At 41.8% G+C, this 25,359-nt stretch overlaps 1 protein-coding gene across 1 annotated transcript in view; it reads left to right on the top strand.

Annotated features, from left to right (window-relative positions):
* DCAF1 (DDB1 and CUL4 associated factor 1) overlaps positions 1-25,359 on the top strand; it is a 47,937-nt gene that overhangs the window by 8,465 nt on the left and 14,113 nt on the right. The window contains exons 3-22 of the mRNA XM_059480061.1: positions 1,680-1,756; positions 2,012-2,085; positions 3,017-3,130; positions 4,937-5,074; positions 5,885-6,388; positions 7,524-7,625; positions 8,822-8,980; positions 10,265-10,444; positions 11,640-11,849; positions 13,060-13,229; positions 14,400-14,524; positions 15,600-16,860; positions 17,746-17,944; positions 18,630-18,712; positions 19,481-19,565; positions 20,925-21,158; positions 21,696-21,789; positions 22,248-22,352; positions 23,047-23,120; positions 24,030-24,134. Coding sequence (XP_059336044.1) covers positions 1,680-1,756; positions 2,012-2,085; positions 3,017-3,130; positions 4,937-5,074; positions 5,885-6,388; positions 7,524-7,625; positions 8,822-8,980; positions 10,265-10,444; positions 11,640-11,849; positions 13,060-13,229; positions 14,400-14,524; positions 15,600-16,860; positions 17,746-17,944; positions 18,630-18,712; positions 19,481-19,565; positions 20,925-21,158; positions 21,696-21,789; positions 22,248-22,352; positions 23,047-23,120; positions 24,030-24,134 — 4,093 coding nt within the window. The remainder of the gene's footprint in view (positions 1-1,679; positions 1,757-2,011; positions 2,086-3,016; positions 3,131-4,936; positions 5,075-5,884; positions 6,389-7,523; positions 7,626-8,821; positions 8,981-10,264; positions 10,445-11,639; positions 11,850-13,059; positions 13,230-14,399; positions 14,525-15,599; positions 16,861-17,745; positions 17,945-18,629; positions 18,713-19,480; positions 19,566-20,924; positions 21,159-21,695; positions 21,790-22,247; positions 22,353-23,046; positions 23,121-24,029; positions 24,135-25,359) is intronic.

Here is a 25,359-nt window from a genome sequence, read left to right as displayed (position 1 = left end):
CCTGGCACATCACCAAAATGCTAATTATCACCTCAAAAGACCTGACAAGGCGAGAGTGCTGCTTCCCAGCTCCCCATTTGTCTGAGTTTTCTGTCAGCAGACATCCCTCAAGCTATTAGTTCTCATGGAAAAAAATGAGGAGCTGGCAGTGGAGTATTTAAGTGACTTGCTTGTGCCAGAATTTCTTGAGAGCTCAAGCTGTGCCTCCTATTATTAACAAGGGACACAATTTGCATCCTTTCACAATCAGGCTTATAAAAGTAAATATTGGAACCCCACAAGATCAACAGCTTGTTGAAAGATAATTGTTAGATCAAAGGCAAGCAAGAAAGTTCTCTGCTTATTTCCAATGAGCTAATTTGCTGTTCCTGGAATCTGGCAGGAGTCATCCTCTGTCACACTGGCAAGTGTAGCTCACAGAGGCAGGACTAAGAACATTTTTGCCTCTAGTCATGCTTGGGAGCACTGGGTATTTTCTGGAAAGTAACAGGCACGGAATAGAAGTCAGCAGTGTTCTGTAAGGGAAATCCTCTGTGAAAGACAAATATTTTTCCAGGGATTACTGCAGCCTTCCAGCAGTTTTCCCTCCCCTGTGATAAACTCTGCCTAGATAACTACTGTGAGGTATTAAGACCTTGTTTTAAAATGCTGTGCTGCGCATAGATGCTGCCTCCCACTCTGAACCTCTGTAGAGGGGAAGGAATCATGTCTTATACCAAGGAAATGAGATTTAATTTCCTAATGTTTTTTCAGTTGAATTGAGTGCTCTTTATCTCACCTCAAACTGCGTGGAGAAGGACAATGAATGACTATGGAATTATTTATTCCTTGACCATGAGATAATTTTCCTCTTCTTGATTTTGTGTAAATAAAAATAATAATTAATTCTCTTACTGCTCATTCTAAATGAGTTAGAGTGTAGGATTTCTTATTTCTGCTGAGGCTGCTTCTAAGTTTAGGGGAGGGATAGCACCAAAACAACTCAATTTTGTGTTTTTGATAGAGAGGAGCATTTAATGTATTTTGAGGATCTGTGAGCAGGGAGCTGGCTGAGTTTCTCCTTGTCTTATCCATGGTGGTAGTTGACGCATGGTAAAAAGTTGATAACTGAATAGAGGTTACACAGCACTTAATAAAGCTATTTAATATTTGTTAAATATTCATATTTATATTTAATTCTCCAACACAATTGAAATTTAATGTGCAGAATAACAAAAAACTATGCAGGCAGTTTGAGCAGCTGCCCCTGCACAGACTGAGCAAAGGGGAGGAATAAGTTACCTGTTCAGGACTTGCTCTGCTGCAGAAGAAAGACACTGTGGTGGTATGAGGTACTGCTCAAGCCCTTTATTGGCTCTAGTTCTCTACACTGTGTGTAGAACATCACAAGGAGTCTAACATGAGTAAATAAAAGGTGTTAGCCCTTCAGAGTGTCAAAGTTTATACATCTCTGGGATGTCACTATGGGTTCAGTGCATTTTGGAGCTAAAAATGAGATGAGATAGTAGAGGCCAGTGTTTTCTCTCCCCCCTGTTGTGGCCAGTCAGAAATCCTCTGGTGGCACTGAACACTGGTGAAAGCTGATGGGCTGGTTTGCAGTGCTCTGCCAGGTGTGTGACTGTGAGGAGCTGTGCTGCAGCAGTGTGAGTGCTGCTCACTTTGTGCTGTTCCGGCTGCAGGATGTCCGAGCTGATCGAGAAGGAGACTGAAGAGTACCGCAAAGGGGACCCTGACCCGTTCGATGACCGACACCCAGGTAAGGAGTCCTGGCAGCACCAGCTGTGCCCCAGTGCTTACTGGTAGCTCATATTCAAAGGTAAGCAGCTTCTAGCCTGGATGTGCCAATTCTGATCGAGGTCTGACTGCTTTCGCACTAGGGAGTTGTGCTCTGTAGTGCTGACTCTGGAGCGTCCCCAGGCAGTTTGAAGGTAGCAGTTCAGTATTAATGTTGGCATATTGAGGTAGGAAGGTGAGTGTTGAGTGTTTTCCTGTGTTCCTGTTTGTCCTACAGGTCGGGCAGACCCTGAGTGCATGCTTGGTCACTTACTGAGGATACTCTTCAAGAATGATGATTTCATGAATGCGGTAAGTTTGCTCTGAGAACTTTCTCTGTCAGTTCTTCACACCACCTTACTGCTTTTATTTCCTCTGTGCTGGTTGGCCTTGTTAGTTGTTTAATATTTATTTTAGTGGTGTCAGAATTCTCTTTTCCATAATACTGGATTTTAAGATGGGTTTAAGAGCAACTCTTTTGCCACTATTGGAGTCACTCAGGTAAAGGGGAGTTCATGAGCTGTTGGAATGTGTGTAGCAACAACTGAATTAGTTGTTTTCAAGGTGTATCAATCTCTTTAAAGAAAATGGGGCTTCTTTAATACAAGTCCAAAAACATAATTTCTTTCTATAATGAAGATAATGCCACTAATTCTAGTGCCTTGTTTCTGAGTGCTTGGAACTACTGGGCTGCCTGCAGGAACAGAAGAGCATGTCAGCTCTAGAAGACTCAGGCAGAGAATCAGGAGGCAAGAGTCTGCCTTTCCACTTGTACTGCTAAACTCTAACATGACTTAATAGCTAGAATTTTGTGACCTTTGCATGCCTGCAAACACCTATATCAGTACACATTGCTGGAAGGATTCTGACAGATTGCTTGCATGTCTCTCTCTGTCAAACTGCAAGTGATAAGGAAATACATGTGCAGTTAAAAATGTGCAATTTCTTATGTTAATTTTTTCATTACCTTTTAATGTTTGTTCTGTTAGTTTTTCAAGGCATTTGTGTTTATAGATCTTTAGTCAGTAAACAGCAGATCAGAGGCTCTCTGGTTCTCTGAGAAGTAGTTTTGACTTCCAAGGCACTGAGGGAGCAGGCTAAAGGCTGGACATGTTGAGATCCAGGGCTTAGAATGGCATTCCTTACTTTATTATTTTCCTGCCATGGGAGCTGTAAGGCTTTCACTGCTCTAGGTTTGGTCAGAGTTGAATTTCAAACCTGTGCTGTTCCTGATCTTCTCCAGCTAGTGAATGCTTATGTGATGACAAGCAGAGAACCTCCACTAAACACTGCAGCCTGCAGACTCCTGCTGGACATCATGCCGGGACTGGAAACAGCTGTTGTCTTCCAGGAAAAGGTATCACCTGCACTAAAACTTGGGTTTATAGCTTGCTTTATTTTGTACTCCAATAAGACTTCCCAAAGGAGAAGCCACTAAAAAGCCATATTGAAATCCTGTGTCTGGGAGCCAATCTGTTCAGCCTCACTAATGGTCTGGGGCTTTTTGCTCTTGGCATGTTCAATTAATAAAATCTTGGGTATTTCATAGCTTTTTAAAGTGTGATGTGACTGACTGAAACAGAGGAGCTGGAATTTAATGTAATGTTTTGGGAATTGTTGCTTTATAGGCCTGTGAATGGAGCAGGCTGTGCAGAACATGGAGAACTTGCCCAGTAATCCCCAGCTCTGGCAGAGCAATAGCTTTCCTAGAGCTAAGTGATAAGCAAGTCATACTTTAACTAAGCAGTCTAAAATCCACAAGCTTTGTGAGCATTATCTGGAGCTCTGATAGACAGCTGAGTCAGACTTCACATGTTGACAGATGAGTTGTTCTGAAGGAATGCACACAGAGTGGAAATTGAGGAGAAAGTGAATTTCACTCAAGCCATAGTTTCCTTGTCTGTAAGAATTAATATTTTTCTGAAGTTTGGAAATGAGGCAGTGCTGTATATAAAAGTTCTAAATTAATTTCTCTACTATTGGAAATATGCAGATGAATTCTAAAGCATAATAAAAGATAATAATGTGCTCCCTTTGTGAAAGATTTAATTTAATTTGAGCTCTTTGTGATTTGTCCAAAAGCTGAGGCTGGGAAGCCTTGATCAAAAAACAATTTAAAACCAAAACAGTAATTCCCCATTTGAGGAGAATATAGCTATTTCCAGAGATAAAAGCTTTCTGTAAACTGAAATGAAATTAAGTTTTGCACTGAGGGACTTTTTTCCTTTTGACTTGAGAATATCTAGAGCTCTGTTCTGGCACTTAGGGCTCCTGTATATAGGAGGCTTTGGGAAGAGGGTGTTGTTCTTGTCACAAAGAGGCCCTCTAGCGACCAAGGGATTTCACAGCTCATCAGTTAGACTTTTTTTTTTTTATTACATAAGAGCAATAATAATGCAATTGTCTTTAAGTATATAACAGGCAATAAAAATCTGTGAGCTGAGAGTTCCTGTTAAAATGTCTCTTCATTATTACTTTTCACTGATTTTCTATTGTATTGTACCTGTAATTCAAATAATGTGCAAGATTTCTGTCACGATAATTGTTGTTGATGTTTCTAAATCCAGTGGCAATTTAGAGGAAACAAATTGATCTTTCATTCCAAACCGTTGTCTTTCTAATTGTCTGTTTTAAATCTGGCCAAATTTCATTTTATTTGATATAAGTTCAACACAGCTTATTTGAAATTTGCTAAATTGCTGGAGATTTTTATTAGTGAAACTGATCAGAACTTTGGGCTTCTTCATTTGGACTGATTCATACCTGTAGTGTTTTGCTGCCTCCTAGGAAATACCTTCACTGGCCACTTTTTGCATTTGTGCAGATCCAGGTATCTGATGCCTGGGAATAGCTTCGTGCCACTTAAAGATTTAGGAGTGGGGTTTTTTTTGTGTGTTGTTTTTTTTGTTTTTTTTTTTTTGTTTTTTTTTTTGTTTTTTTTTTTTTTTTTTTTTTTTTTGTTTTTTTTGTTTTTTTTGTTTTTGGGGGGGGGGGGGGTTTGATTGCAGCAGGTATTTTTATTCATTCCATGCTTGGTGGGAAATCCAGCCTGGTCATTACTGCAATAAGAGAGAATTCTTCCCAAAAGATGCTTTCACTGGGACTGAGAAGCTGAAGATGAAATGTAACTGTTAGAACTGGTTTCTTGTTTCCTCCCTTCTAGGAAGGCATAGTTGAAAATCTCTTTAAGTGGGCACGAGAAGCTGATCAGCCACTAAGGACATATGCAACAGGACTGTTGGGAGGAGCTATGGAAAACCAGGATATTGCTGCAAATTACAGGGATGAGAACTCCCAGTTGGTAATGATCTCTCAATCACTTTCCCTTTGTGGAGTACAGTTACCTCTTTATAATTTTTATTCATGGGGAGCTCACATTCTTGGGTTAATGTATGAGTCTTACAGTGGTTGTAGTGCTGTCTGTAAGGGTCATGGTTTCCATCCTTTCCTGCCTGAGTTGGAGCATGCAGTCTGATATTCTGTTAACAGCAGTTGTATTCCAAATGCCAATGGAAGCCTAAGAAGTCAAATACTTTTTAATGAGCTCATATTCATACTTTCCTTAAATAACAACTTTCAGAAGCTCTACATCTGTAACTATTGCACATTGTGGTTTGCCCACCAGACAGAGGTTTTAAAATGAAAGGTGAGTCAACATGGAGACAGCTATGACTTCTCTTCTAAACATTAAAAGTAAAAGCATGACCTTTGGTTTTGTGGAACTGCAATTTACCAAAGCTGCTGCTTCCAAAGGGAATGTTACCTTTATTTCAGGCTGGGCAGAGATGGTGGAAGGATGCTGCAATCTGGTATGTGGCTCTGTTAGCACCACTATAGCTCATCTGCTCTTAATGGCTTTCCAGCTACTTCCTTCTCACATGGGAGACACGGTGCTGATATTTTAGAATGAGAGTTGCTGTAGCAAAATGGATTTGAGTTCTCTCAGTCACTTTGAAGTTGTTATGTCTCTGGGCAAATGTACACAGCAACGTACTCTGACCTGTATGCTGTGGAGGGGTTATATGATGATAACTAAAAATATGGCTGAGGTGAGTTGCATGATCAAAGCAAGGACTGTATTCTCATGAGTGCTGCTGCTTCTCTGAACCAGGTGGCTCTGGTGCTCCGTCGGCTGCGAGAGTTGCAGGTCACTGAAATGACCACAAAACAGGAAAACAAGCGCCCCAGTCCTCGGAAAGTGCCCTCAGATCCTCTGCTGCCCCTCGATGAAGAGGCTGTGGATATGGATTATGGGGAGATGACAGTAGATGGAGAGCAAGAAGAAGTTTCTGCTGATATGGAGATCTCCTTTCATCTTGATTCAAGTCATAAGACCAGCAGCAGAGTAAACTCTGCTACCAAGCTGGATGATGGGGGACTGAGAAGAAGCAAATCAGGGAAGCAGCACGAAAGAGACGGCTTCCGCAAGGCCAAGCAGAAGCTGGGCTTCTCCACCTCGGAGCCAGAGCGGATGTTTGTGGAGCTGTCCAACAGCAGCTGGTCAGAAATGTCCCCGTGGGTGATTGGCACCAATTACACGCTTTACCCCTTGACTCCTGCCATAGAGCAGAGGCTGATTCTTCAGTACCTGACTCCCTTGGGGGAGTACCAGGAGGTGAGCATATGAAGGTGGGAGGAAGCACTCTGTGCTCTAATTCTCTGTACAAAGCTGAGTGGAATTGTGGGGGGAAATTGGCAGAACTGCTCTATCACGCTCTGGTATTTCTTGTCATGATTAAGACTGATAACTTTTCATGAGTTGTTGATGACTTCTAAACTGATGAAGTCATTAGTTTGAATATTACTTGGTGGGTAATACTCAAACCTGAACCTAGCAGATGTGTGGTCTGGAAGTTGGAGCATGGCCCTGGGGATTTTGTCCCATGTTCCTGCTAAATTTAGTGCTTGGAAGCTTTGTTTGAAATGCAGACATTTCCTGTTTCCTATGGTGGATATAATAGAGTCCTGCAAATAAAAGTCTGAGGAAATAATCAACTTGAAATTCTAAATGAAGTGGTTTGTGTAATCTCTGTAGTAGCTCTGAGGAGAAGTGACAGGGCCTATGTTATGCAGATGCTTTTGATAACTGGTAGTACTTAAATGGACAAAATAATGTGACTGTGTCAGGTTTACCAAAGAGTGTTTCCTTTTTTTTTTTTTTTTAAATTTTTTTGTGGTTTACCTAATTAGTAACAGAACAAAGCAACACAAGTTTTGCTTTGTGGTGGATGTTGTGTGTGCACATGTGTGCCTTGTTTCTGTGAGACCCAGTGAAACCATTACCCCCTAACACCCTGCATGCAGACTGGATTGCTTCATATGCCAGCAATAATAGGCAATAAAAATAGGAATTACTAGCATAAAGGTGTTACAAAGAATGATGCAAAGGGTTTTGGTCTGTTGCCCTGCTCTCCTGTTTTTTCTGTTCAGTTGTTGGGTAGTTGTCTTTGCACAGATGGAAGGTGGAGCCTCTCTCCAGGGTGGTATCTGTGTCTTCCATAGCTGCACTTGGAGGAGAGTCTTAAGATTTCCGTGTGGCAGCTGCCATGCACCTTGCTGCAGTCAGCAGATGTAATACAAGAGGTCTGTTAACCTTTATTGCTTCCTATGGATGGAGCTGGTTACCTCTGACCTCTCATAACAGGTATCTGCTAATAAGGGAAAACTGGGGGTTTGAGAGAGTATAAACCAAGAGAGACCTTGTAATTCCCATGAAACATTCAGCTAGTGTCCCATTTTTGTTTTCTCAGCTGCTCCCCATCTTTATGCAGCTGGGATCAAGGGAGCTGATGATGTACTACATTGATTTGAAGCGAACCAACGATGTGCTGCTCACTTTTGAAGCCCTTAAGGTAAGCTTCTTTCAAAGTATATAAAATATACCATAAATATTGTAAAAAAATGGAATATATGCTTGCTATGTGTCAAAGGCAAGTGCTCATCTTCTTTAGGCTGATGTCTTGCAGCATTCCCTTGGATTGGAAGTGCTTTTCACTCAAGCTGAATGTACTGCAGTTTTGATTTTTGAGGTGTCAAGCACTTAAAATGAAAAAACAGGAAAGGAAGGAGGGAATAAAAAGATCTTAATTGTGCAGGAAGGGCCATTAAGTTCATCTTTCAGCTACCTATTTGAAGATGATAAAAATTCCTCTTTCTGTCAAATGATTGTGTTCCTGCTGCCCTTAGATGGCATTCCTGAGTTATTCCACTGCCTGCTATCTCAAAGGACACTTGTGAGGGGTGAGGAGCATAAACATCTTATTTCCCAGAAGCTCCAGCATGACATCTCTGATCTCAGTGGTTCAAGTACTAGTTTGGTGTGAGTAGTCTTTAGGGTTACCTCCCCAAGGTAAAAAGCCACACAAAAGAACCTTATTCAAGCCAAACCTGCAGTGCAGCAGCACAAGTTAAACTCTTCTGTGCGTTCTTTCCCTCTTTCACAATAACTTCTCTGCCTCTGATCCTCCAGAGTCTTCCTCTCTGTATCTTTGTCATTTGCCTGAGAATTTATTTTGAAGAAGCAGTGTTCCTACAGTAGCTCATGGTTACTTCAGCTGGGAGTAGAGTGGGGTGTACAGTGGCTCTTACTGTTTGCTCTTAAGGTGTGGGTAATACAGAAAAGCAGTGCAGCTGCAGGCTTCCCTTTAACTGTCTTTACACCTCATTTTGTAAAATTCCTTCCATCAGCAAGATGTCATAATCAATATATGAATGGAAATTTAAATAGTTAGTAGTGATAATACAAAGTGAGTGAATTTGAAGACAATAAAAAGACCTTAAGGTGGCCTGTTGGATAATTTCTGAGTTGCTCTGCTTTTCTAGTATTTTTTTTTTTTTGCAAAATGTGTAAAAAAAAATGGTAGTGCCTCTTTTGGTTTTGTTATTGGGATAAATACTGCATTGTGGATTAAATGTAATGGGAGGAGGAAGTGAGGTGCACAAAGCACAGAGCAGTTACTTTTTCTGCTGTCTGTTTTTCTATGGGGTGGGGATGCAACTGATGGCAGTTTCAAGAATCCTAGTCTAATCTGCTTTTATGATTCCTTAGCATTTGGCATCATTGCTGCTGCACAACAAGTTTGCTACAGAGTTTGTTGCTCATGGAGGAGTGCAGAAGTTGCTGGAGATTCCTCGTCCTTCCATGGCAGCCACAGGAGTGTCCATGTGTTTGTATTACTTGTCATACAATCAAGATGCTATGGAGAGGGTAAGAGCTGTTCTTGTGCTGTAACTGCAGTCATTCCCATAATTTCTCAGTGTTTCTACCTGTGTTCAGACACTGAATAAGCATCTTCTAAGCTTAAAAGCAAATTTATATGGATGGTTAATTGATATATGCAGAGGCTTTAGGAGGTGTTTGAATAATAGTGTATTGTTTCAAGGTGTGTATATGAATAACAGTGTTTTGTTTTAAGGGTGTGGATTTCAGTTCCTAGGGAATTAACTGAAGACCTTGTCAGCATTGTCTTAATACTTTAATCACCCTTTTCATTCTATTCTTTCCCACACAAAATCCCAACAGAAAACTCCTTCATTCTCATTTGCCTTTCTTTTCCTGTCTGTTCCAATGGACTGCTACACCTGAGATTGTTTTTCTCCATGGATGGTTCCAGATGTTCTGCCAGATGTTATCCCCAGTATATTCAGATACCAGGTAGAGGAGGAGTCTGTGGTACATTTTGGATTTCAGAGGAAGCCACCTTCAGGGTACAGTCATTTGTCAGGTAGTCCATGCTAGACCTCAGGTCTGAAGCTGGTAGCACTGTATTCTTTGAGTGTATCCAACACCAGCAGAGAAGAGATGGAAAACTCTGCTAACTTGGCACACAGCAGCTGGTGCCAGCACTTCAGTTCCTCTTGTCACTGACCCTGACAGAGGGTTCCCAGTTCCTCCTCAGTGGAAGTAAATAGGCAAATGCAAAAGTGCAGTTCTGAGTGCATGGTCTGCACATCTTGGAGGCGCAGCCTGAGAACAGGAAAAGACCAGCTCAGTTGTCTGTTTCCAGAGAAAAGTCAGGCTTTAGACTTGGATTTGACAATCCTTGCAGTTCCCCTAAGCTTCAGTGCTGCTAGAGTTTGGTAGTACCTTAACATAGGACATGGTACTTGGTTTCACTGAGCAGAATTTGTGTTTCTTCAGTGGAAACCTGTTGGCCTCTAGCAAAGCATTCTTTGGATATGTGGAAATGGTATGGAGAAGGACTGGAATCATACTACACCAAGACTGCTGTATTCATTGTGCTTTACTCTGGGAATGGCCAATTTCTAGTCCTACATTGCCAAATCATACTCTTTATTGGTCTTTATTAGTCAGCAGCTTTTTTTACCGGTCTAGAAATGGGACTTCTTATTTCATGTCAGATGTCTGAAGTCAAGCTGAGAATAGCTGATACTTGTCCTCTGCTTCTCAAAGAGTATTCATTCTCCTTGGACCAAATCTCTTAAGCAATCTGTTTGAAGTCTTCATCAAGAATGTTCTTTTGCTTTCCAGGTCTGCATGCACCCCCACAATGTGCTTTCAGATGTGGTGAACTACACCTTGTGGCTGATGGAGTGCTCCCATGCCTCGGGCTGCTGCCATGCCACCATGTTCTTCTCCATCTGCTTCTCCTTCCGTGCTGTGCTGGAGCTCTTTGATAGGCACGATGGGCTGCGGCGTCTGGTGAACCTGGTAAGGACTGTGGCTTTTTAGGGGACAGGGGCTTAGTGGCAGGTTTTGCACCCTGTAAATGCAACTGTGTAGAGTTTTGTTCTTTTGTTTGGTTTTGTTTGGAGTTCTTCCTCCTCAGTTCCCAAGAGATGGAGGGGTGGGTTGAGTTTTCTAAGCAACACTTGCATGCATCCTTTTATCTTTATTATTTTTATTATTATGATTATTGTCTAGAGACTTAATACCCTTTGGGAGCTTTTTTGTGCAACTCCTGGGTTAAGCAATACTCATTCAAACAGTGGTGGCTTAGTGGTAGTCCAGATATTTGTTGCCACTCCACATAGATGTGCACCCTGTTGGATGTGGATCAGTGCAGCCTTGTTCCAGGAGAGGAATGGCTGTGTGCATGCTGCAGGAACTGTAGTACCTTCTGGGCACAAGTTCAAGACATTGTTCATATAGAAAAGCTGCAATGCCTGCAGGGTGTGGCTGTGCACTCCTGCAGCTTGGGCCCTGTCTAACTCAGGGGCATTAGCGCTGCAGGGTGCCAGCACACCTTGTGGTGCCATATTTTGCTTAAGAGTACTGAGCACAACACTGCCTCGAGACCTACACTGATGTAATTTCTTTAGCCTGGAAAAAAGGAGGCTCAGGGGTGACCTTGTCACTCTCTACAACTATCTAGTCAGGTGGGGGTTGGTCTCATCTCCCAGGCAGTGAGTGACAGAATGAGAGGACGCAGTCTTAAGCTATGCCATAAGACGTTTAGGTTGGACATCAGAAAAAAATTCATTGAAAGAGTGATTGGGCACTGGAATTGTCTGCCCAGGGAGGGGAAACATGTCTCTGGACATGTTTGAAAAAAGACTGGATGTGGCACTCAGTGCCATGGTTTAGTTGATGAGGAGGTGTTAGGTCATAGGTTGGAGCTGATGATCTCAAAGGTCTTTTCCAACCTAGTTCATTCTGTGATCCTGTGATTTCTGTCTTCATGGATAGTGAAGGAGAGGGCATGGTTCAGTTTTGGCTGTTTACCCACACAAAGACCCTTTTCTGTTCAGACAGCCTTTCTCAGCTCTCAGTGTGCTTCTATGTCCTGTACAGCAAAGGCAGTGTTAGGGTTTGGTGTGAGAGCAGCTGAGAGTTGTAGATGCTTTTTTTTCCTGAAGACTGAGCTGATGAACCATTTTTTCCCATACCCAACTTCTTTCTGAAGATAAGCACTCTGGAGATCTTAAACCTGGAAGACCAAGGAGCCCTGCTGAGTGATGATGAGATCTTTGCCAGCCGGCAGACGGGGAAGCACACCTGCATGGCGCTGCGCCGCTACTTCGAGGCGCACCTTGCCATCAAACTGGAGCAGGTGAAGCAGTCGCTGCAGCGCACCGAGGGCGGCATCCTGGTCCACCCACAGCCCCCCTACAAGGTGAGGAGCACATGGCAGGCTTCAGCTTTTCACCAGGTTGTTGCATTTCTCAGTTGAATCCAAGCTGCAGACATGTGCAGATCCCTTTGAAGCCAGTGCAATAACTAGGCAGGCTGCAGTTGTTGTATTTGTACCTTTTTCCTGTCGTGTGGAATGGCATTGTAATAGGGAAATACAGAGGCTTGTCTGAATGACATTTGATGAGGGTTCCTGCTCATGTGCTGTGGTTCCCTTTCCATCTCTCAGAAACTCAAAGGCAGGTTGTTTTTGGTATTTGTATTTGATACAAATATCAAATATTTGTTTGTATTTGATATTTGTATTTTCTGTGCTGTGAATCTCTGAAAGAACAAAATTTGTATATGTATAGAGGTCCTTAATGCTGAAAAACTCAGAAATACCTTTAATTTGATAATAACTGAAATGTCTTTTGAACACAACTGTTTTTAGAAATGACCCATGAGATTCAGATAGATAATAATCATAGTCTTGGCCATGATTTTTTTTCCCTGATTTCTCCCTGCAAAGCTGGTTTTGTTGATTTTTTGGGGTTTGTTTGTTTGTTAGGTTTTTATAAAACTAGATTGTAGGGCTGCTGGTTTTGAGAAAGTACATTCACCTGTGGTTCCTGATTTAATTTATGGTAGTTCTCTGGAGGAACTGAAGTAAGAAAATATAAGGGAGCTTTTGCTTCTGCAGAAATCACTTTTGTTCTGTAACTAAAAATGTATATAAAATGTTGCTTTCTCATGTAATTAAAAATATTGAAAGGCAGACTTTCTAGGAATTTTTTAAAATTCAGTATGCTTTATAGTCAACACTTAGAAACTGTAATTGAATATTTTTAGCAACCTTTTTAGTATTTTATCATAAATGTATATTGAATGATGGTGTAGTAACTACTAGATTAGTAGCTTAAAAGCAGAGTAGAATTGTAATTTAATGTAACTTTTCTTAAATTTGCCTTAGCTTTCTGAGACTGTAAAGAAACTTTAAGGATATTATCCTTAAGCTTATTATTGTGTATTATAGTGACAGTTGCTATATTCTTTTGTAACTGGGGAATAAACCAGAAAGTAAATACTTAATCTGCAAGACACAGAGTAGTTTAATCTTATAGATGCAGTTTTCAGTTAAATCCCAGCAGTGAGGGATTTGATGTGCAAATTTGTAACCCTTGTGATGTAATGGTGTCCCTTGGACCCTGCAGGCCTGCTCCTATACTCATGAGCAGATTGTGGAGATGATGGAGTTCCTGATCGAGTATGGTCCAGCACAGCTTTACTGGGAGCCAGCAGAGGTTTTTCTCAAGCTGTCTTGTGTCCAGCTCATGCTTCAGCTCATTTCCATTGCCTGCAACTGGAAGACGTACTATGCAAGGTGAGCTCTTTGCTGTAGTGCTCTGTTTGATAGGCAGGATGTTACATTTCCAGATTTTCTACCCTGATATTGTTTAAAACAGGCACGTGCTGGTTAGTGCTGTTAGGGCCTGTGCTGTGGCCACACAGTGCTTATCAAAGCTAACTCTGGGGAAAGCAGGACTAAAATTTTAAGGTAGAGAGAGGGATGCCAAGAAATTTCTGAAGAGCCAAAATCCCTCAGGCCTTTGATTAGTATGACACTGATTTCTCAGAAAAGCTTCATCACAGTTCTGTGCCTCTTTCTAGCTGTCTCAACATTTGTTTACCTTTTTGTTAAGAGAAAGCCTAGAAAATGATCCAAGAAGAAGGTGAAATCAAGGCGTACCTTAATCCTGGAATGAGGTGGGCCAGGACTCCCTTCTTATTTCTGCTGCCTACAGGAGCTCCTTGCCTAACTTAAATTGAAAGCCTTTGAAATCTGTTTTTGCTTCTGCAGTTCCCTGCCTCCCTCCCACTCTCAGGTTGCACTCTCCTGCCTGGGTAGTTTGTGTTCTCCTGTTTCTTTCCTTCTGCAGCTGTTTCCTAATTGCTCTCTGGTTAACTCCTACCTTTCCACACAGGTTAAAAATCTCCTCTTTTTTGCATTTTTCTGCTCTCTCACCTCTTGCTGAACATCCCTTTTCATCTTCCACAAACCTGCATCTTCCTTAGGCTGGAGCCTAAGTTGGTGTCTTTTTGACTATCAGAGTTGTCTGGTTTACTGCTGAACAGTTTCCCTTGATTTAAGATAAACTTCCTTGCTAGTTAACTGGTGACAGAGTATTTTTGATAGCACTGTTTCCCTGCTAAGATGTAGAGTTAGATTAAATTTAGCAGCTTAATTTAGAATGGTTTCTTTAGTAAGTCCTAACATTCTTATTTTTATAAATACAGAATTACCATGCTTTTAGGAGCCTGTGAGCCATGTGGGATAAATGCTGGCAGACTGCAGGCAGTGGTGTGCATGTGAGCACTGCCTTCTATGGAGACCAGCCCTTTTCATTCTAAAATCAAAAGGCACCATCAAATGCAGCAGATGTGGCTGATTTGCTTCCATTTCTTGGAGCAGAGTAAATGGAATACTATTTTATGCTATTGAAACAACTCTGTACATAGAATTCTAAGAAGTCCATCTGTTGCTGTCTTCCAGGAATGACACGGTACGATATGCTTTGGATGTGCTGGCCATCCTGACTGTAGTACCTAAAATCCAGTTGCAACTGGCAGAACCTGTGGATGTGTTAGATGAAGCTGGGTCTACTGTTTCCACTGTGGGTAAGCAGAATATGGTCCTAATGACTTACACATTTATCAGTTGTCTCCTGCTACATGGGTTTTGGCTGGCTGTTCCTCACCTGCAGTGAGACAAGGGTTAAAGTAATTAATGTAGTCAGAGTTACTGTCAAGGATGCAAATAAATGGGAGAGTGCACTGTGGTTAAAATTGTGTCATGATTAGCACTGAGGTTGGGTTACAAATTTAGAGGCAGGTCTTTCTCTTGCACTTGTTTTCAAGAGCTCATTAAATACAGGTAGAGGCAAATATACTTTTGTAATGGGACTATTAGGTTTCCTCAGTTTGTCAGAAATTTAGGTCTCCTGAGGATATGACATCTGGGAGTAAGGGAGAGGAACAATTATTGCTGTGTTAATTATGCTCTACCTGGTTACCTCCAGGTTCAGCATATAAATGACTGAGATGTGCCTGGATCAGATCCAAGGCTTCTGCTTTAACTGGAGCCTCACTTTTCTTTATAAGAAAATAAAAATAAAGGCAGACGCAATACTAGATATAGGCAAAAGACAATTCCTTTTGCACTAAACGTCCTAGGCAAACAGCAATTCTGTGAGGGTTTTGATATTCTGAAGCAGATGTGAAACTAACAGGAATTCTGTGGGGGAAAATAGTCGCCCTAAAGTTTTTTTTTTTGCCTGATTCCTTTTGGAAGTTGTGATATGATTATTTTGTCCTCAGTGACTTGGTCCCCTTCCTTCCTCTTAGTATTTACTTTGTTAGTGTTTGTACAAGGGTTGCTCTATGCAGTAGGAATCAGAGCATGTCTGTGCATCTTGCTCTGTCCAGATACTGGCCTGTGCTTGATCACCACATCTAAGAGTTTGTGTGACATTACGTACTGATGATGATGTGGAGTACCAGCAGGGCAGGAGAATATTTTGCTAGGGAGGTAGAAGAATATGTCTTAGACTAGTTAGCAGAACTTCAGGAATTTCTGGAATTAAGTGAAGTACCTATTTTCTTCAAATTCGCTGGAAGACTCCTTTACTTGTCTGATCAACTTGTGTGAGATACATGTTAGAGTAATAAAGAAACTATTTCTTTCCCTCACTAGGTATTAGTATCATCCTTGGGGTTGCTGAGGGTGAGTTTTTCATCCACGATGCTGAGATTCAGAAATCAGCCCTTCAGATCATCATCAATTGCGTGTGCGGCCCAGATAATCGGATCTCCAGCATCGGGAAATTCATCTCTGGGACTCCTCGTCGAAAGCTCCCTCAGGCCCCCAAGAGCAGCGAGCACACGTTGGCCAAGATGTGGAATGTGGTGCAGTCCAACAACGGCATCAAGGTGCTGCTGTCGCTGCTGTCTGTGAAGATGCCGATCACTGACGCAGATCAGATCCGGGCCCTGGCCTGCAAAGCCCTGGTGGGGCTGTCGCGCAGCAGCACCGTCCGGCAGATCATCAGCAAGCTGCCCCTGTTCAGCAGCTGCCAGATCCAGCAGCTGATGAAGGAGCCGGTGCTGCAGGACAAGCGCAGCGAGCACGTCAAGTTCTGCAAGTACGCGGCCGAGCTCATCGAGCGCGTCTCGGGGAAGCCGCTGCTCATCGGCACCGACGTCTCGCTGGCACGCCTGCAGAAGGCCGACGTGGTGGCCCAGTCCAGGATCACTTTTCCTGAGAAGGAGCTGCTGCTGCTGATTCGGAACCACCTCATCTCGAAGGGCCTCGGGGAAACGGCGTCTGTCCTTACGAAAGAGGCTGACCTGCCCATGACTGCAGCATCCCACTCTTCTGCCTTCACCCCTGTTGCAGCCGCTGCCTCTCCGGTGACTCTGCCTCGCACTCCTCGCATAGCTAACGGCATCTCAGCCCGTTTGAGTAGCCACACTGCTGTAGGTTCCACTGCCACCTCTGTCCATGCTCAGGCAAGGCCGTCTGCATCCCAAGGTCCACCTGCCCTTCCAGGCCCTTCTTATGCTAGCAGCTCTCCTCTGATTGGCAGGATTAGTTTTGTCAGGGAGAGGCCGTCTCCCTGCAACGGCAGGAAAATCAGAGTGTTGCGACAAAAATCGGACCATGGCGCCTACAGCCAGAGCCCAGCTATCAAAAAGCAGCTGGACAGACACCTTCCTTCCCCACCCACGCTGGACAGTATAATCACAGAGTACCTTAGGGAGCAGCACGCCCGCTGCAAGAACCCTGTTGCCACCTGTCCCCCTTTCTCTCTCTTTACTCCCCACCAGTGTCCTGAGCCAAAACAGAGGCGCCAGGCGCCCACTAACTTTACCTCACGGCTGACCCGCAGGGCGGCCTTTCCGAAGTACGGAGGGGTGGATGGTGGCTGCTTTGATAGACACCTTATATTTAGCAGGTAAGGAAGAACACTGTGTTGTGATCTCTCTCAAGATGTACCCTGTGCCAAAAGCCTTACCTGGATTCAGGCTGTGCAGTCCCACGGTGGACTATCCTTAGAGACAAAAGAATTTTCATTCACCGTGACAGTGAGAGATCCTTGAAAGGCATTTTTAGTAGTTGTTCTCTTTGTCTTGTCCTTAGTGCTGACCCTTAGTACACAAAGCACACTTTATTTTCAGTAGCAACATTGACTAATGAAGCTGGTAGCTCTTTGTTCTCCTTTGGAAGGTGAGTATGCAGCACCAATTCTATGAAAATGTAACATAGCCTTGAGGATGGTTGGCTGACAGATGCAGGACAGTGAAATCTGTATTTTGTTCTTGCAACTGAATCACCAGCACCACCAGTGGCCTTTCCTGAGGTTAAACTGGAAGGTGATGTAAAGTTTATTAAAACAAAGGTGACATGTTCATGAGGGTGTCTTCACAGTGAAAGCAGTGTCACTGTGGGAAGTTATGATGCCAGGATGTTGTTTAGCTCATGTGACATCCTCTTGTGCTAAGCGTTTCAGAACTGTTAGGAATTTTTTTGCTAGCTCTCTGTATTTACCCAGGTGTTGACATTACAGGTTTTCCATCAATCCAGCTTTGAAGATGGAGTCCAAGTGCTTCAGCTTAATGATATGCTTTAACAGAAGTACCACATAGTGGAAAACAAACCCTGAAAGATTGCAAACACTGTTGTAATACTCAAGCACTAGTCTTCAAACCGATACTTGGCTTACTCTAGAGAAAGTTATAACTTGTACCTGTGTAATCTTTAAGGGCTTTATTTAATATCACACAGCATTTCAGTTTTGCTTCTCTCCTTTGGGTTACCCATGTGTTTTTGCCTTCTCTAGGTTCCGTCCAATTTCTGTGTTCAGGGAAGCAAATGAGGATGAGAGTGGCTTTACCTGTTGTGCATTTTCTGCAAGAGAACGATTCCTAATGCTGGGTACTTGCACGGGGCAGCTGAAGCTCTATAACGTGTTCAGTGGACAGGAGGAGGCCAGTTACAACTGCCATAACTCTGCCATCACGCACCTTGAGCCATCCCGGGTAAGGAACCACAGACCTGTTCTGATCTTTAGCAGTTCTCACTGCCTGAGCCCTGGCATGTTTTGGGCCCATCTGGGTTTGTACATCTGAAGTGCACCCACTGGCTGGCCTGCAGTGCCTGTTGATGAAGTACTTTTAATAGTTGCATATTGCCACTCTTATGAGTTCTACATGTAAGGCTTTTTCTTCCCAATATAGTAAAGAAGATACACAGTGGCTGTGTGCTTTCTTAAGAAATTAATATATATGTCTGCAAGTGGAAAAATGCTTAGACTCACTATTACACATTTATTTATGTGTGAGATAAGATATCAGAGTTTATATATCTTTGCTGGAGAAAGAAACCTTTCAGGAGATCATTCTAGGAAGAAAGAAAAGATTATAAGCAGAGTGGACTCCCCTCACAGGGCATCAGAGTTCAGCTGTGGATTATCCTGATTTTATCTGCTGTTAACATCATAGATTGTTCCTATTCTTACCTGTAAACTTTGTCTACTTTGGGCTCTTTGTTATACACAGTGTTAGATACTTGGATTTTATTCCTATAGGAGTAGTATTAAGCACAAAAGTGTCTGCTCTGCAGTTTCCAAATTGATCTTGTAAGTTAAAAGTGTACAGGTAAAATGATAACCTCTGTTTTCCCTGGTGTTTTTTTCCTTTCCTCTGTGCCTATCTGGAAACTCAGGATGGATCTTTATTGCTGACATCTGCTACATGGAGCCAGCCTCTGTCTGCGTTGTGGGGAATGAAGTCTGTCTTTGATATGAAGTAGGTACACTCTTATTCAGTTATGGGGTGTGCTGCAGTTGAAAGAATCATTTGATACATGAATAAACTCTTAAACAGAATAGCACAGACCTCAAAATGTTCTTGTGAAAAATAAAATGTGGTCCCTTTCCTATGTTGGTAATTACCCTATTTTATTTGATAGAGAACAAATTCTAAGTTCTACCTGAAGTCCTGTTTCATACAAGATATATCACTAAAGTCACTGTTACTCCTGAGGGCAAAAAAACATGTTTGTGTTTTTATTCTCATGTTGTAAATTACCTTGTTGATCTTTCTGTATCCAGTTCAGAATTTGACTAGCATGGTGGTTTGCATGGCGCAATTGTCAGACCTGAACTGCAAACTTTAAAATCTATTGCAGTATTTACAACTGTTCCTTCCCATAAAAAAGTCTGTGCAAAACTCTTCATTTTAAAAGGTTTGGTTGTTGTCTACTTTAGTTGCTAACAACTGTTTTGGCGTAACCTGCATGGGGTCAGGCTTTTCTTCAGAGGAAAGGTTTGACTCCCTAAGGTGCATGTGTCAATGTCCATAATTCACTGCTGACTTCTCCAAAGTATTGCATTTGTGGCAGGCTCTGTTGATGGCAGATCTGAATTTGTTACTGCAGGATAATGTGATCAGTGGTAAAGGAGAGGGTTTTCTACATCTTTTCTCTATTGTTGAAACCTGTGCTGGAGATGTTGGGGTTGTTTGGGTCAAGTAGAATCTGCAATTCCTTGATTTCTTTACTGGCTGTATCTGCAGGCATTCCTTCCCTGATGACCACTATGTGGAGTTCAGCAAGCACTCTCAGGACAGGGTCATTGGCACAAAGGGAGACATTGCACATGTAAGTACCAGGAAAGCTGATGGCTGTGAAGCTCTGGCAGAAATATAATTCTCCATAGGATGGCTGTTAATTGATGTGAGTGCTTTGATGCTCTGTATAGCTGATGAGCTTCAGAGGAAAGCTTTGAAAGTGTCAAGTGACTTCTCCTTGTTCTTGAGGGTATAAACTTGACCATCACAAGCAGTGTGTTGCCTCTGGGCAAGGATCCTGGGCAATTTTAGAGTCTGCTTTGTTTTATTAATTTGAGAGAGATCATGCGGGATTTTTTTTTCCTCTGAAGATGTTTTCTTAGTGTTGCTCTTTAGTAATAATAATAAAGTTCCACTGTAAACAGTAGCTCAGTTAACAGCTGTGGAAATGACCTATTAGAAATGTCCTCCTTCTGCCCCCCACAAATTTGCAGCCTACTTTTGGGTGATTTAACTTTAGCACTGTATCTTCAGAGAGTATTGTAGTGCTTTGCATGAATTCCTGCAAGGTGGACAGACAAGACTTCAGAGACCTTCTGCTGCTTTGCAGTGCTAATTTGCATTTGTTTAGGCCCTGTCTCTCTTAAAAGAAAATTTGCATAAAAATTTTCCATGAAATATAACTTATTCAAATGACTTATAATTTCACATGTTACTCTGATTTGTTTAATTAAGCTCTCTATTCCTGCCCAGTTTTAACTTGGATTTAGCTAGAAGTTTGTTTATTGTGTTTATCTGGTAAATGGATTTGTTTTCCAGTTCTAGAGAATATTTTCCTCTGTAAGTTTGAACAAGCGCTAGGCTCTGGGGGATGTTACAGATGAGATTTATCTGAGGACATGATCACAAACCCTTTGTACTAGTTTAAAGGCCTTTTTATATTCCAAAGGTTTCTTGTGCCAAAGCTCAAATTTGCTTTTCTATGTAAATGCCAGGAATTTTAACTAATTTTCTATAGTTTCTGGCTTTTTTCCCCCTCACTGTGTGCTTTGGAGTTTTAATGTTTGTAAATACCATCTGCTCTGAAAGCAGTTCCATTTCTGAAATAGTTTCTGGCTAAGTGGTACCTTGTGATTGCAGCTTCCCAGTCCACTCCTCATAGTGAGGTTATTTTATTTGGAATTCATCCTGATTGTAGTGAAATGTGTCAGTGAACCTGCAGTAAGCCAAGCACTGGCCAAAATTTGTTGTGAGGCTTGGTTCCAGCTGTGAAAAACTATTAAAGGGCTGGTAGGAAAGGTTATTTAAGGAATGCTGTCACCTGAAATGCAAAAATGAAATGGAGAATGGGGTGGTTCTGTAAGCAATCTAGGAAGGGGAATGGGAAGATTTTAGGCACAGGTATATTACAAATTGTGACTAATCTTTCTTTTTCTTTTTAATCTAAAAGATCTATGATATTCAGACTGGCAACAAGCTATTGACTCTGTTTAACCCAGATCTTGCCAACAACTACAAGAAGAACTGTGCCACCTTTAACCCCACTGATGACCTTGTCCTAAATGATGGTGTCCTCTGGGATGTCAGATCAGCACAAGCCATCCACAAGTTTGACAAATTCAACATGACTATCAGTGGTGTTTTCCATCCCAATGGGCTGGAGGTCATTGTCAACACTGAAATTGTATCCTTTGGGCCACTGTGCTAGCTGGTACTGGGAGCTCAAGAGCTGCTATGGATGAACAAGTGGCTGTTTGCAGAGTTGTATTCATGGTCTTCTGTGCTACTTGTTCTGTGTGGTAACAGGAGCTTCTACCTGTGAATCAAGGAAGAGTAGGGGCTGTTAGGTAGCTAATTTAAATCTAGATTTGCCTCTGATGCAGTCTGGAGAAAATACTTAATACAGAGAGAGAGCAAGAGAGATTTTCCTCTCTGATAACACTCCATAGCACCTCAGCTCTCTTCCTATGTTTTATTGAGAGCAGCCTTGAAGGTACTGCAGTCACTTCTCATGTCTGGGAATGGCATTTTGAGTAAGAGCTTTCTTATTTTGAACACATGGAATGGATTGTAGAGCAAGTGTCCACCCCTGCTTTAATCATATTTGCAAGACAGATGCAATGAGGTTTTTTGAATGCAGTTAGCCAGTTCTTTATCACTCCATTGAAAAGGAAATAGAAATTTTTGGTTGTTTGTTGCTCCTTAGCCTGTGCTTTTTCAGTGGGACCTCCGAACTTTCCATTTGTTACACACAGTACCTGCACTGGATCAGTGCCGTGTGGTCTTCAACTATACTGGCACAGTGATGTATGGAGGTAGGACTTCTCCCCTTCCATAACTCTCCTGGGTCACCTCCTGTGAGATAAGTGGCTGCTTGTTCAGTGAAATGGGAAGCTTCAGAGACTCTGTAACTCTAGGCCTTTCTGGCATATGTGACCTGAATTTTTTCCAGGATGTTCATGCTGCATGTATTGCTGACAAAGACAGTTTTCTGTAACATCAGCAATATCACAACTAATTAGTGAGATTGAAAAGCAACCTATTGTATAATGGCAGATCCAGTGATGCTTGAGAAAATAATTTTGTCCTCTGTATTAAGTTTTGATGATCTGTACTATCAATAAAGGCATCTCTGGAAGAGTAGATATTAAATGGGTCTTGCCAAGCTTTTAAATATAAAGAAAATTCATGTCAGAGTCTCATTTGATCTGAAGTTGATTAATGGTAGTGACTAATGGAAGGCAGATTTTGGAATAATCTTTCCTTGGTTCAGCTATGTTGCAGGCAGATGATGAGGATGACCTTCTGGAGGAGAGAATGAGAAGTCCCTTTGGCTCTTCTTTCAGGACATTTAATGCAACTGATTATAAACCTATAGGTAAGAGTAAGAGGCACCAATAGCTTTGTCTGGAGGTTTAAAGATTTTTTAAAAGTTTGCTTAGTAACATTGACTTCTCTCTTTGCACGTGTGAGAAAACAAACTGCAACATCCTGTTCTGGAGGAAGCACAGGAGTTGGGTTTAACACTGACATAATTTTAAGTATCGTATCCCATTCAGTGTGTGACTGCCTTACTTGCTCCTGTTCAGCAGTTCTGCCTTTATTTCCTCTCTTCTTTCCAAGTAAGGCATAATCTGAGACAGTAGGTCACTTGGCCAGGATGGCATTGCTCTCATTTCACACGGGGCTCTTTTTTTAGCTCAAGGAGCTAAGCTAATTGCTGCTGTGGACATGTACAAATGTGGCTTTTGCTGTTGAAGGGAGGCATAGGTCACAACTCAGTCCCTTTGTTGCCACCTATTATGGAGGATGTGGTGGTGTTTATGGTGCTTAGGAAAACCAATAAAGGTATTATCAAGGGAGGAGGCACCATGCAGAGCAGGTTAAGAGCTTACTTGACTGTTTTTTACAATGGTCTCCAACATCTCTATTCTTTATTAGTACAAACATTCATTTCACTAGTTTCAGCTGTTTTTTCTTGACCCAAAACTGTATTATTTGGTTTTAGACACTTTTTTCAGTGAGCATTAAGTAACCTGCAGTTAACTATTGACTATTGTGATGTTTTCCAGCTACCATAGATGTAAAGCGGAATATCTTTGACTTGTGCACAGACAGCAAGGACTGCTATCTGGCTGTCATTGAGGTAAAGCTGCTAAAATAAGCCCTGGTCTCTGTAGCTGTGGTTTGAATGCACTGCTTGTTGTTTCTTTTTTGGAGCTCCTGCTGTTAAATTCATGTCCTAAGCAGTGGTGGTGTTTTGATGGTGCTAAAGATGCTGTTTGTTTTTTATTCTGCACCCCCTACAGTTTTGTTTTGCTGCCTCTTATTCCTTAAATTTCCAAACACATTTGCTTCTCTTCTTCAAACTCTTCCCACTTCAATATGTACAGAGATTTTCTTTCTCATGAACATAAAGAAAAATGTGCTTTTTTCTTATTTATAGCAATTATTTCCTTTTGCAAATTAAAATGTGTATCAAATAACTGGGAAATGCAATCTTTCGGAGGCTTCCCACAGAGCTTTTCTGTGAATCACTCTCACTGTTCCTTTTACACTTGTCTTCCTAGCAAAATCTCAGAAGCTAAGGATTTGAAGCAAAAATTACTGAGCTAAACTTCTGGTTTGTTAGGGATGCAGTTCTTTGCTCCATAATATGTTTCAGAACCCAATTTCATGCAGCCTGATTGTGCATGTGTAGTGAGTAATGTAAAGTCCTGTCAGCTTTATACTCTGTGTGTGAATCACTGATCCCTATAGACCACAAAAGGATTTTTAGCAGGGCAAATTCCATGTCTAACTACTGAAGCTGGAGATGACAAGGGTTGTGAGACCAAGAAAATTTTCTTTAATAGGAGTCATTGGAAATGTTATTTCAGGGAACATGGCAGGTCTTGAAACCAAAGACTGATTTTAACTGCTAATTGTAGTGCTGCTGGTAAATGGGAGGGAAGGATTTTGGAAATGTTGCTGTGATTGAGGCCAGATGTAGCACTGAATGTACCAGCTGAGCTGAGTTCCTGGCATTAACTCCCATGTGGGCATCTCCCTGCAGAACCAGGGCAGCATGGATGCCATGAACATGGACACCGTGTGCAGGCTCTATGAAGTGGGCCGGCAGCGGCTGGCAGAAGATGAGGAGGATGAAGAAGAAGATCAGGTGAGAAACTTAGCAGTGATCTGAGTGTTCTAGAGTAGCTGTTAGCCCTCTACATGTGTTCATTTATTACCCAGAAAGTACAGAGGCCTCATTTGGCCTCACCTAATATGAAATAGGTCACTTTACTGTCAGTGTAAACTGAAACTGTCTGGTGCAGAACCTGTGGGAGCAGTAACTTTGTGCACTGTAAACTAACACAATCTAAACTAACACACTGTAAACTAAATAATAGTTTATTTATTAATTTATTTCAGAATTCAGTCTTGATCAGAAGCTTTGCTTTCTGTTCTGCTTTTTTTTAAGTATTTCAACCCCCAATATAGACAGTAGTCTAGCTTCAGGCTTGAGTCTTTCCTTTTTTTCAATTCCAATTCTCATATTTGGACTTAATTTATCACTAATTTATCGCTAATTTACCACTAAGAGATACAGCTTGTGACTAATACAGTGAAACTGCACAGTACTTCTACACAGTAAAAGGGTTAAAGAATTTTAAAGAGGGCTCTAGGTTTGAGCTGGGATATGTTGGTTTTCCTTTTCAGATCAGCTGTTTCACTTCTGGCAACTTGACAGAAGAGCTCAGAACTGCAGTAAGGGCTCCTCAGGGTGCAGCTGGTAGAATACACAGTAGCACAGAATGCTTACTGCAGTAAAGAGAGAACTAAAATTCAACAGAATCAGTTTGTAACTTTGTGGGTGTCAGGTGTTTTAGGTTTTTTTTTTTTTGGACAGGCAAAAACCTTATGCTTCAATTCTCTAAAGATTTAAAATGCATTATTCTTTGCTCTTTGGTGTCTGCATTCTAGTAAATCATACATTATTATATCCTGTGAGAAAAGCTGACTTCACCTTTTTCCAAAGAATGCCAGAAGCTGAAGGTGATACTTTGGTGGGGTTTTCCCCACTGTTTGGAAAGCTGGATTTATGCTACTTTTTCTATCTCTGAATCTTCCTGTTGTTAGGTTAGAACTTGTACTTTCTAGTTCAGGAGGCTGGAGAGCAGGTCTCAGGAAAGAGTAACTTTGCAGTGAGTAGTTGTTATTATGATTTCTCTGTAATTCTGAAGATAAAGCAGAAGTTCTCGTTTGGGTGTGAAGTGTGCTGTCCTGGCCACTCAGTGTGCTACAAGGTTGCTGTTGGAGTCTTGGCATTCTTTTGATATCTTTGGTCACTGTTTCTATCCCTAGATTGAATAGATTAGAAGAACAGAATTTCTTGGGAAGCA

This window comes from Ammospiza nelsoni, chromosome 11 (assembly GCF_027579445.1).
Source record: "Ammospiza nelsoni isolate bAmmNel1 chromosome 11, bAmmNel1.pri, whole genome shotgun sequence".
Classification (NCBI taxonomy): domain Eukaryota; kingdom Metazoa; phylum Chordata; class Aves; order Passeriformes; family Passerellidae; genus Ammospiza; species Ammospiza nelsoni.
The sequence above is the reverse complement of the archived record's forward strand: the minus strand, read 5'-3'. Positions and strand labels throughout refer to the sequence as shown.